This window comes from Cherax quadricarinatus, chromosome 86 (genome assembly GCF_038502225.1).
Source record: "Cherax quadricarinatus isolate ZL_2023a chromosome 86, ASM3850222v1, whole genome shotgun sequence".
Lineage (NCBI taxonomy): Eukaryota > Metazoa > Arthropoda > Malacostraca > Decapoda > Parastacidae > Cherax > Cherax quadricarinatus.
In genome coordinates, this window is record NC_091377.1 from 5335789 (window position 1) to 5348288 (window position 12500).

At 44.2% G+C, this 12500-nt stretch overlaps 1 protein-coding gene across 2 annotated transcripts in view; it reads left to right on the forward strand.

Annotated features, from left to right (window-relative positions):
• The window catches only part of LOC128703047 (protein turtle homolog B-like), a 119203-nt gene extending 107348 nt beyond the window's left edge, over window positions 1-11855 (forward strand). The window contains exons 15-17 of one of the 2 annotated variants that reach the window (XM_070103586.1): window positions 3426-3690; window positions 7618-7913; window positions 10150-11855. In XM_070103586.1, coding sequence (XP_069959687.1) covers window positions 3426-3690; window positions 7618-7913; window positions 10150-10359 — 771 coding nt within the window. In that variant the 3' untranslated portion in view covers window positions 10360-11855. Of the gene's footprint in view, window positions 1-3425; window positions 3704-7617; window positions 7914-10149 lie in introns of those variants that run through there. The other variant, XM_070103587.1, reaches the window with a different exon arrangement.
• Window positions 11856-12500: the final 645 nt, after the last annotated feature.

Genomic DNA, 12500 nt, shown 5'->3' on the forward strand with positions numbered 1-12500 from the left:
GTGGGTACTACACTAGTGGGAACTACACTAGTGGGAGCTACACTAGTGGGAGCTACACTAGTGGGAGCTACAATAGTGGGTACTACACTAGTGGGAACTACACTAGTGGGAACTACACTAGTGGGTACTACACTAGTGGGAACTACACTAGTGGGTCTACACTAGTGGGAACTACACTAGTGGGTACTACACTAGTTGGAACTACACTAGTGGGAACTACAGTAGTGGGAGCTACACTAGTGGGTACTACACTAGTGGGAACTACACTAGTGGGAACTACACTAGTGGGTACTACACTAGTGGGAACTACACTAGTGGGAACTACACTAGTGGGAACTACACTAATGGGAACTACACTAGTGGGAACTACACTAGTTGGAACTACACTAGTGGGTACTACACTAGTGGGAACTACACTAGTGGGAACTACACTAGTGGGAACTACACTATTGGGAACTACACTAGTGGGAACTACACTAGTGGGTACTACACTAGTGAGTACTACACTAGTGGGAACTACAGTAGTGGGAGCTACACTAGTGGGTACTACACTAGTGGGAACTACACTAGTGGGAACTACACTAGTGGGTACTACACTAGTGGGAACCACACTAGTGGGAACTACACTAGTGGAAACTACACTAGTGGGTACTACACTAGTGGGAACTACACTAGTGGGAACTACAGTAGTGGGAACTACACTAGTGGGAACTACACTAGTGGGAACTACACTAGTGGGAACTACACTAGTGGGAACTACACTAGCGGGTACTACACTAGTGAGTACTACACTAGTGGGAACTACAGTAGTGGGAGCTACACTAGTGGGAACTACACTAGTGGGAACTACACTAGTGGGTACTACACTAGTGGGAACTACACTAGTCGGAACTACACTAGTGGGTACTACACTAGTGGGAACTACACTAGTCGGAACTACACTAGTCGGAACTACACTAGTGGGAACTACACTAGTGGGTACTACACTAGTGGGAACTACACTAGTCGGAACTACACTAGTGGGAACTACACTAGTGGGTACTACACTAGTGAGTACTACACTAGTGGGAACTACAGTAGTGGGAGCTACACTAGTGGGAACTACACTAGTGGGAACTACACTAGTGGGAACTACACTAGTGGGAACTACACTAGTGGGAACTACACTAGTGGGTACTACACTAGTGGGAACTACACTAGTGGGAACTACACTAGTGGGAACTACACTAGTGGGAACTACACTAGTGGGAACTACACTAGTGGGTACTACACTAGTGGGAACTACACTAGTGGGAACTACACTAGTGGGTACTACACTAGTGGGAACTACACTAGTGGGAACTACACTAGTGGGAACTACACTAGTGGGAACTACACTAGTGGGAACTACACTAGTGGGTACTACACTAGTGGGAACTACACTAGTGGGAACTACACTAGTGGGTACTACACTAGTGGGAACTACACTAGTGGGAACTACACTAGTGGGAACTACACTAGTGGGAACTACACTAGTGGGAACTACACTAGTGGGAACTACACTAGTGGGAACTACACTAGTGGGTACTACACTAGTGGGAACTACACTAGTGGGAACTACACTAGTGCGAACTACACTAGTGCGAACTACACTAGTGCGAACTACACTAGTGGGAACTACACTAGTGGGAACTACACTAGTGGGAACTACACTAGTGACTTGCAGCAGGCAACGTTCACGCTGTCAGTGACTGAGCAAGAGGAATCACAGCAAGCTGGCCTCTGTCTCCTCGTTCAAGCTGAACATTGCGTCGTCATGTGTAAATCACTGGGCGTAAATCACTGTAAATCACGTTATACGTAAATCACTGTAACAGTTGCATGATCTTACCTGCGAGTTATGGAAGAGTATTGCATGTTGCACGACACTGTATATACTTCCTCACATCTTCGACTCCTTCGCCAAAAGATATACATAGACACTATATATATATGTATATATATGTATATATGTGTATATATGTATATATGTGTATATATGTGTATATATGTGTATATATGTGTATATATGTATATATATATATATATGCAAAACAACCACTCTGAAAGAATAGAGAAATTCCAAGCGCTTTCGTGACTACTCACATTATCAAGGAACTGTGAAAGTAAAGCATCCAAGGAAGCTATATAAGGGGTCTGGCCAGCACCTCACTATCAGATCCCACAACGGTTTAAACACCTGACGCGCGCCGACCCAACTTGGATAGGTCCTTGGCACAACTCGCCCCACAAACTATTCTACCCAAGAAATAAGAAATTTTAAAGATTATTTGTCCAGTGTATTATTAAATTCTTCCCAAATTCTATTAATTATAAATGGATCTAATTTATATAAACCAAAGGAAATATTCATATTATTGTCAAAACTGCTTTTTATGAAACAAGATTCAATTATATTCCTGTCGACCATAGACTTGCTTGATACTACTTTCTCAACTTTTTGAAAATCATATATATATATATATATATATATATATATATATATATGAGAAAGAACGACAGGGGGAGTTGAATGATGGCTCTAGGCCGTTCATGTTGCAATCAACACATCATCAGGAGGTTGCAAGGCTTCAGAAATAAGTAGGAAGTCCCAGCAGAACTAATCTAGCTGGAACTTCCTACTCATTTCTGCAACATTGCAAGCTCCTGATGATGTATTGATTACCACGCGAAAGGCCTAGCACTATTATTCATCTCCCCCTGAAAAACATTCCTGAGTGATATTGGTTTTTAATCCATATATGCATATACACGAGCAGTATATATGATCGCTAAAATAACTTAGATTTTAGGGAAATATACACCAGAATATACACAGGCAATAGAATGCTATATACGACATCTGATCGCCAGAATTTCTTAGATTTTACTGAAATATACACCAGAATATACACGGACAGTGGAAACTTGTATAGGACGTCTGGTTCCTTGAAAACCTACCTAACTATTGTATATATATATACCAGCGCATATACGGGCAGTGGTATGCAACTTGCTGTGGCTGAGAGGTATTGTTCATATATGGTTCATTGGGAGACTGAAGTGAAGGGCTTGTGATCTGAGGAAGTGGAGCTATCTCCTCCCCCATTTTAGGAATATATCTTATTAATTCCCCTAATATCCCATCCATCCTCGCACTAACCAGGCGCTGTGTGACTCCTAAGCATTTAGCGTTTTCCGTGAATAATGATATTAATGACGGTAACAATAACAATAATAATAATAATAATAGTAATAATCATAATCATAAGAACATAAGAACATAAGAAAGGAGGAACACTGCAGCAGGCCTGTTGGCCCATACTAGGCAGGTCCTTTACAATTCATCCCACTAACAAACATTTGACCATTATAATAATAATTATATTATTATTATTTATTGACAGACTCAGTGTAGTACAGCAGCCAGGCGTCACCAAGCTCAGGGAACCAACAGCAGCAGCACCAGCAGCGACATGCAACAGCGACAGCAACAACAGCAGCAGCAGCAGCATCAGCAGTATCTCAAACAGCCTCTGGGGGTGCTGAAGAAAGGGCGAGGGAGCCAGCCAGAGGTTCATGATCCAGGGGATGACCCACACGAGTGCTACACAGAGCACCAGCATCACCATCCTGACGATCAGAGTCCTGATGTGGTGGCTTGCAGTGGAGGTATGTCCATCAGGTCCGTGGCTGCCTCCTCTACCTCTTTCTCCTACCTCACCTTATATATATACATATATATATATATATATATATATATATATATATATATATATATATATATATATATATATATATATATATATATATATATATATATATATATATATTACTGATAGGTACCACCTCTAGAACTGTCATGGGGACCCTCATCCTCAGAGAAAAGAATAAACTTGCTTCAGGGAAAACTCAAGATTCTCCCTGAAGCTGTTTGAGAATTTTCTCCTACCACCCCCTATATTATGTATGTATATTTTATTTAAAGACAAAATACATTGACGAAACATTCACAAAAATATGATACAAAGTAAAACAACATAGGTAACTCAGAGCTACATCTCGAATACTTCGTCCAGCTCCCCCGCGGTGGGCCGCGTGCCCAGAATGCTGCAGGCATTTCCTCTCTGGATCGCAACACTGAGTCTCTGAAAGAGGAAGCTGGTCGCCCTGTGGTCCTTGGTTTCTATGATGAGCTTTTCACCCAGCTCTTTGAGGAACTTTAGAGCACACTTGCCCCATGCTCCAAGGGTCTCCGACCCTATTGGAATGAAGTTATAGCAAGGGGTAAGGTCTTCATATTTTCGGATCTTCTGGGTCTCCCTGTGGCTGGCAGCTCCACCCCCTTCCACTACAGAGTATGGCAAGTAGGTGTCTGCCAATGTGGCAGCACAGGTGTAGTCCCAGGCAATCTGCTTTCCATCCTTCCAGGGTAGCATAGTGGCTCCATCAGGACGCTTTTGACTTCCATCAGACCTCTGTACTTGGGGTTCCCGTTGAGCTGGGCAACGGGCTGTGGCGAGGCTTCTCTTTATTATGTCATTGATCTCCTCATGTCTGGCATACTTCCCTTCTGCTGTGTGACACACGAGACCATGGAGTCCGAATTGATCAGCTGTCGCCCTGCCGCAAATACACCTATGTTCGGTGAGGATGGGGGCGGCTAGGCGAAGAGCAACACCAATCCGAATGGCCTGTGGGTCGAGACGGGTGCCCAGGGAGGAATTGGGAACAGCTAACAGGAAATCTCCTGAGTGTGGTGCCTTCACTGCCAGGAGACGAGCTTTGTTCTTTCCTGAAGCATTGGAGAGCATTGTGTTGGCGATTTTTTCCATGATCGGTTTGTCCCAGTGGGACTGTTTGTGCTGTTTGGGAGGAGCTGGTCTACTGGAGGAGTCTGTAAGGGTGTCCCACCGAATTGCTGCTTCAGTAAACCTGGGGTCTTGAGCTCCTACCAAGTCTCTCAAGCGTTCGGGCACTATCTTCTTGACTAATGCACTGGAAGCCAAACACGAAGACAGAAAAGCAGGTAAAGCAACATGCGTTGCTTTACGCACCCCTATACCTCCCAGTCGCACTGGGAGGGTTGCCTGATCCCATTGCTCATCCTCTAGTGACAGGTTCAGTGCCTTCTTAAAAGTTGATCTCAGGTGTGTGTCATATTCATCGAGTGTTGGGTTGTCAAAAGAGGGTGCACACCTCAAGAAGTGAGTCTTGGCATAGTAAGACACCTTGTGAGGAGATACAGAGCATCATGGGCATCAAGATCGCTTATTCTCTCCTCCATTCTCATAAGGTCATTCAATTTGTCCCTGAGGACAGTATCGATGGCCTGGTGACCCAGCGGTGCCCCCAAGAGGGTACTGTTGGACGGAGTTGTAGTTGAGATTTCCGGGAGGATTCTTCGCACAGCATTGATTATTTCCTGGTTCGCTGTGATGATTTCACACTTAGAGGGATTGAGGATGAGTCCCAAGCCTTCTCCCTGTGTTTTCACCAGTTGTAGGTCCCCCACGAGGGACTCTTCAGTACCTGCCAGAGTGCCGTCATCCAGGTACCATATATTGAGCTCACTGCGTAGGCTGGAAGTTAGTTTTCTTACTGCCAAGCAGAAGAGAAGTGGAGCAAGTGGGTCACCCTGCTGAACACCCTCTGATGATTGAATTTCGTGTTCTCCAAACAAAAGAATTGAGGGTTTGCTGTAGCCGGCTGAAATGAAGGGAAAGAGACTGGGGAACCGAACCCGAACAGCTGGCAAAACAGCATCTCTCTTCACCATATTAAAGGCATTTCTAAAATCAAGTTTGACTATGACCTTGTCTTCTGGTAGGTCCCTGATGTAGGCCCTTGCCGCATGAGCTGCAGCTTCACTGCCTTGAGAGACCCCAAAGCCCAGTTGGTGTGGCTGGAGTAAAGTGGCAGCTTCTAGGCGAATGTTTCTCACTGCTGCTTTGGCAACGAGACGGCGAAGAGTGTTTCCAACTGCAATGGGTCTGATTCCCCCATCCCTCTTCTTCAAAGCACATAGTGAGGCTCCAAAAAAGAAAGGTTTAATTTCTTCTGGGATTCGCCCAGCCAGGCAATTGTTGACGAAAGTTGTTAACTCGGTGAGAAGAATTGATGCAGATTCACCGAGTACTGGATTTACCATCTCTTTGAGGTGCTGAGGTCGAATTCCAGTGTAACCTCCTGCAGATCCTGCTGGAAATGACACGATCGCCTTATAGACTTCCGATTCTGGCAAAATTAATTGTTCAGTGATAGGGTCTTCCTCAGGGTTGTCGTTGATGGCTGTGGTGTCCCTGGTTGGGTGCTTGTCTCTTAGTGCTTGGGCCGTGGTCTCATCCTTGGGGGCTACAGTGTCGTCACTTGTAATTATTCTTATTGCTCCCACTGTGTTACCTTCCTCAATTTTTTTGCTAACCTGTGCGCAAATTTTCTCGTTCTCAGTAGGACTTTTCTTGGGTCTGCCTCTTTGATTCCTGCGATGATGGGGAAGAGGGACACAGTTATCCGTTCTTGGGTAGTTGCGCACTGCCTTGATAACTGACGTGGTTAGCAGTTTGCCTCGTCTTTCAGGAACTGCAAGACAGACATTGCCGAACAAGAGAAGGTTGCGCCATGCTTGGATGGTGCCTCGGGCTTCTAAGTTGGTGGAACCTCCATTCACCCGCTTAAGAAGGTCTGTGAATTTCCCTGCTGCATATGGGCGAGCTGCTTTAGGGATGTGGGATAGTGTACTGCTAGCAGTGGATTTGAATGCCAACAGAAGGTTATCGCAAGTGACGAGGTTCCCATTGGAATTGTCATCTGCCTGTGGAGGCTGTGGGCTGCTCTCTGCTGGGGGCATATGTGATCCCGCACACCTATTGTGTGCACGAATACGGCCGTCCCTGTTGCGTGCTCGAAACTCTCCACACACCTGACATGTGCCTCTTCTTTCATTGTTGGGTGCATTGTTTCCCTGGCTTTGTGGCTGGCTGGCTTCATCGTCTGCCATACCTCACACTGTGTGATAAGCCCAAGCTGAAGGGAAAATGGCGCATGGCACATTCCGCATGTGGTTCATGGTGGTGGGGGGGGGGGGAGGAGAGGGGTGTCCAGTCCTTGTGGTGGCCGGTGGAAGATGTGTGCTGTGGCGGAGTAGGGCACTCGCTCCCTCACAGGACAAGTCACTATACACCACGATATATATATATATCGCTAATTATTTGACGCTTTAAAAGTGATCTACGTTATTATTAGCAGTAGTAGTAGTAATAGTAGTAATATTGTACTATTATTATTTTTATTGTTATTATTATTATTATTATTATTATTACGATTACTATTATTAAACCAGTTATTATTATTATTATTATTTGTACGCTCTGAAGCTACCGTCATTCAACGACTTGGTGTTTAGAGGTGGTCAGATTGAATGTTTGGACGGGGTAAAGTAGCTCATGTTCCTGGGATCAAGATCCCTTCAGTAGAATCAAGTGGTCAGGTTGAATGTTTGGACGGGGTAAAGTAGCTCATGTTTCTGGGATCAAGATCCTTTCAGCAGAATCAAGGCGTTTCCCCTTTGAAGCCGAGTTAATGTCACATATCTTTCAGACTGTGAGGAGGTGAGTGTAAGCATCAGACCCGGAGGGGCGCTGTCGTTCCTCCCAGGCCACAGACTGAGTTCCCCACACCTGCAGCAGCTGCAACACTGCCACCAGCAACAGTCTCCAACTCTGCCCCAACACAGCCAGCAGTGCCAGCAGCAACAGCAGCATCACTTATCACCGTCACTGACTCAAATATCACCTGACCCGCATCACTACACACTGCCTCTCTCAGCTCACAGGGACCATGAGCTGAGACACACTCACCTACTCAGACAATCTACCTATTCCACCTCTCCTAGAGTAAGTATATCACTGGCCATGTTGATCAATACTGGTCTCTTAAATATCTAGTCAGATCTATATTGCCAGACCATTGTATCCTGCAGTGGTAAGCCAGTGGTCACTGCTGTGATGGCCTACCACAGTGACCCAGACCACTGTGTCCAGCAGTGGTAAGCCAGTGGTCACTGCTGTGATGGCCTACCACAGTGACCCAGACCACTGTGTCCAGCAGTGGTAAGCCAGTGGTCACTGCTGTCCTTATCCAACACAGTGACACACACAGTACAGTAAGTCCTCACACTGTTTATTCTATCTTAGTAACAATCTTAGTAACAGTTTATCTTAGTAACAATCTTAGTAACATTTTATCTTAGTAACAGTCTATCTTACACTCTATCTTGACAACACTCTGTCTTGTTCAAACAATGACTCATGCATTACACACTCCATTTTAAAGGGGTGGAGGGGTAAGCCAGCGGAAGGCGTCGGTCAGATGACCAAAAACTCAATCTGCGGGTCATCATCTAAGACCCACGGCAGGAAACACTTGCCCTGTTTCCTGACAAACCTAACCTAACTTAACTATACTCAAGTATTGGTATCGTTATATTATCGTAGTTTGCTACGTAACTACGCTATACAGAAAGAGTAGATCGGTTATTCTATAATAACTGGAAGCACACAGACATACTTACATTTCTCCCCTCTAAGTGCGAAAAAGAATTTGTATTAGACACGAGGTAAAAATTTGGGTCTAATTTAAATGACTTATATAGCGACCATTACCACGAAAAGGCCAGTTAAGGGCTTTTGGAGAAAGGACGTTTAAAGAAAGAGCTGCCACTTGGCTCCCTTGTAAGTGCCAGCATTAACGTGAACCACTTAGCAAGCAAGCAACTACCATCACAGTTATTTACGCTTGCTCTAACGAAAGAATTCAACATTTTTAGCACTGGTAGGGAGGGCGCCTTTCACTTCTCTTTTTGTCTCTCTCTCTCTCTCTCTCTCTCTCTCTCTCTCTCTCTCTCTCTCTCTCTCTCTCTCTCTCTCTCTCTCTCTCTCTCTCTCTCGCAGTTCTACAGGTATTTCTTATTGTTAGGTAAGACACATATGCAACAGTTAGGTATCTTTATTTCGAAACGTTTCGCCTACACAGTAGGCTTCTTCAGTCGAGTACAGAAAGGTTGATAGAAGCAGAAGATACTTGAAAACGATGTAATCAGTCCATCACCCTTAAAGTTTTGAGGTGGTCAGTCCCTCAGTCTGGAGAAGAGCATTGTTCCGTTGTCTGAAACAATATGAAGTTGAAGTGACAGAATGGGGCCTTTATATAGTGCCATTCTGTCACTTCAACTTCATATTGTTTCAGACAACGGAACAATGCTCTTCTCCAGACTGAGGGACTGACCACCTCAAAACTTTAAGGGTGATGGACTGATTACACGTTTCGAAATAAAGATACCTAACTGTTGCATATGTGTCTTACCTAACAATCTGTCGGTATTTCATACCATTTTAATGTTCATTCAGGTATTTCTTAGCTTGGATTTTGCATAGGAATAGAAATATGTTGGGTTTCTTGCAATATCCTGTATGACCCTTTGTTCTCTTTGTACTTCTCTTTGGTATGACATCCTCGGGGTTTGCTCTAATTCTGTGATCTCTCGGCTAAGGCTCTCTTTCCTCCGTTGTGACATATTTAGGTTCGTAAGTAATTCGGCAACCCGTTTTCTTTTTTTGTACCATCTCCTATTCTCTCTCTCTCTCTCTCTCTACTGTTTCTATCCTTGGCTCACACACCTATTTAATACACGATAGTTCTTAATCTAGGTAAAAGTAGATAGTTCTCAGTAGATAGATTCAGTGTGGAGTTCCATGTACTAGCTATTTGTCTTTCTCATGTACTAGCATGTGCTCCCTCCCGTGTACTCCCATGTACTACCATTATGATATGACTGAAGGATGGAACGGGTATCATGACATGACTGTCAGAAAGAGCGAGTATCATGCATGACTAAAGGAAGGAGCCTATATCATGACGTGACTAAGGGAAGGAGAGGGTGTCATGACATGACTGATGGAAAAAGCGGGTGCCATGACATGCACTACCGACATGAGTTGATGAATAAGCGACATATGGAATGACTAATGAAGGTTGCAAGTATGACTTTCTCATCTAAAGAACATCAAGAACCCCCTCTATACCAGCAGCATCAAGGGACGGCACTGACCAAGGTATGTTTTTCTTCGGCAGGTGTGCGGGAACGCTAACATCGAAGTACACTTCGGTGAGGGCCCCAGCGAGAGCAATCCTCCACCTGCTCCAGCGCCAGATGATGTCCCAGCACCTATTCTTTACGCTGGGGATGGGTCTTCCCAGCCTGTGGGTGTAGGAGCAGGTCTTCCTAGGATACCAGAGGATCCTGAGAGTCCTACTTCGGCCAGAAGAGAGAGTGCAGTGTGAGCCAGGCTTAACTTAGTCAATGAACCTTCTTAAATAATATTTATAAAACGGATTTATACTGGGGTCACCTTTTGTACGAACCTCCTAAGCCAAGTGTATCCTATCGGAGTAAAGGAATATTGTATATGTGTGTGTACATATGTAAAGTTACTAAGTAATGGGGATGATACGGAATCTGTTGAACCGAGATTGCCATTTACATAGCATGGCTTGTTGGACATTTATCAAATTCCCACCTTTTTTAAACTTTATCGTGTGTCAGATTTAGCCAAAAAGTAAGATTCATACTGAATAATCATTACCTTGTGATACCTAATCTGTGTTTAAGATTAATCAGGGGAAATAATGCATTTGTATTGTTTGTATTTGTGGCTGGATGTCTGCTTACAAGGTTTGGGAAAGCCAGAGCCTTGGAAGCCGACCTCAGTCTAATGACTTTAACTGAAACTGGAAAATTAGCCTCAGTCCAATGGAATTAGGAAAAAGTAGTGGATAAACAGTGAAAATAAATAAAATCTTGGTATATAATATTATGAGCGTTTGTTTTATGGGTGAAGAATGTAACCACGATACTCCAGCAGATTCTTGATCACTGAGCGGATCCTTATGTGACAAATATTCCCTTCAGAAGGCACTTGTCCTTTTTCCTGACAAATAAAACAACCACGTACAACTCCAGCCCAGTGCGTAAGCCACTGGTCACAGTTGTGGCCCATGCTAACCTTCCTATGGTGTATAAACATACCTAGATGGATGAATCTTATTGTATCAAGCTGGCCCAGTGATTTACGCACTGGCCCGGAGTTTTACGACTCTCTCGCCACGAGTTCAATCTCAACCCGTATCGTGATTTATTTACAGTCGTGTTATTACGATTTCGTGAGTCAAGATCACACACTATTATACCCTGTGACAACAAACTACTTAATATAACGTATTGTGAACCATCAACGATAGGCTGTGTATAATCATACACTTTCTGAGAGAAGAGAGACAATTTATCAAAATACTGACGAGGAAAACTGACGAGAAATAATTTGCACATGTCCTTAAAATTCATCTCAAAAACCAAAATCACTTCAAAACTAAACAGACTCACGAAAATAGCCAGATTCGTGCATGCTAGTTTTTCTTCCATGTGTTAGATATTTTCAACTAGCACTAGCCTAAAAATGGAATCTAACCTACCTAAAATTTACAAAATATATTCATATGCTTATTTAAAAATTTCCGAATGAAAATTTGGCCTGTGATTCATCTGAGAACGATAAATTCTAGGAAGGGTCAATGTTCCCAGGCTAATGATAAGCCTATACCTCCAGGCAGATGACAAGCCTATTCCTCCAGGCAGATGATAAGCCTATACCTCCAGACAGATGATAAGCCTATTCCTCCAGGCAGATGATAAGCCTATACCTCCAGGTAGATGATAAGCCTATACCTCCAGGCAGATGATAAGCCTATACCTCCAGGCAGATGATAAGCCTATGCCTCCAGGCAGATGATAAGCCTATACCTCCAGGCAGATGATAAGCCTATACCTCCAGGCAGATGATAAGCCTATGCCTCCAGGCTAATGATAAGCCTATACCTCCAGGCAGATGACAAGCCTATTCCTCCAGGCAGATGATAAGCCTATACCTCCAGGCAGATGATAAGCCTATACCTCCAGGCAGATGATAAGCCTATTCCTCCAGGCAGATGATAAGCCTATACCTCCAGGCAGATGATAAGCCTATTCCTCCAGGCAGATGATAAGCCTATACCTCCAGGCAGATGATAAGCCTATTCCTCCAGGCAGATGATAAGCCTATACCTCCAGGCAGATGATAAGCCTATACCTCCAGGCAGATGATAAGCCTATACCTCCAGGCAGATGATAAGCCTATGCCTCCAGACAGATGATAAGCCTATACCTCCAGGCAGATGATAAGCCTATACCTCCAGGCAGATGATAAACCTATCCCTCCAGGCAGATGATAAGCCTATACCTCCAGACAGATGATAAGCCTATCCCTCCAGGCAGACGATAAGCCTATACCTCCAGGCAGATGATAAGCCTATTCCTCCAGGCAGATGATAAGCCTATGCCTCCAGACAGATGATAAGCCTATACCTCCAGGCAGATGATAAGCCTATAC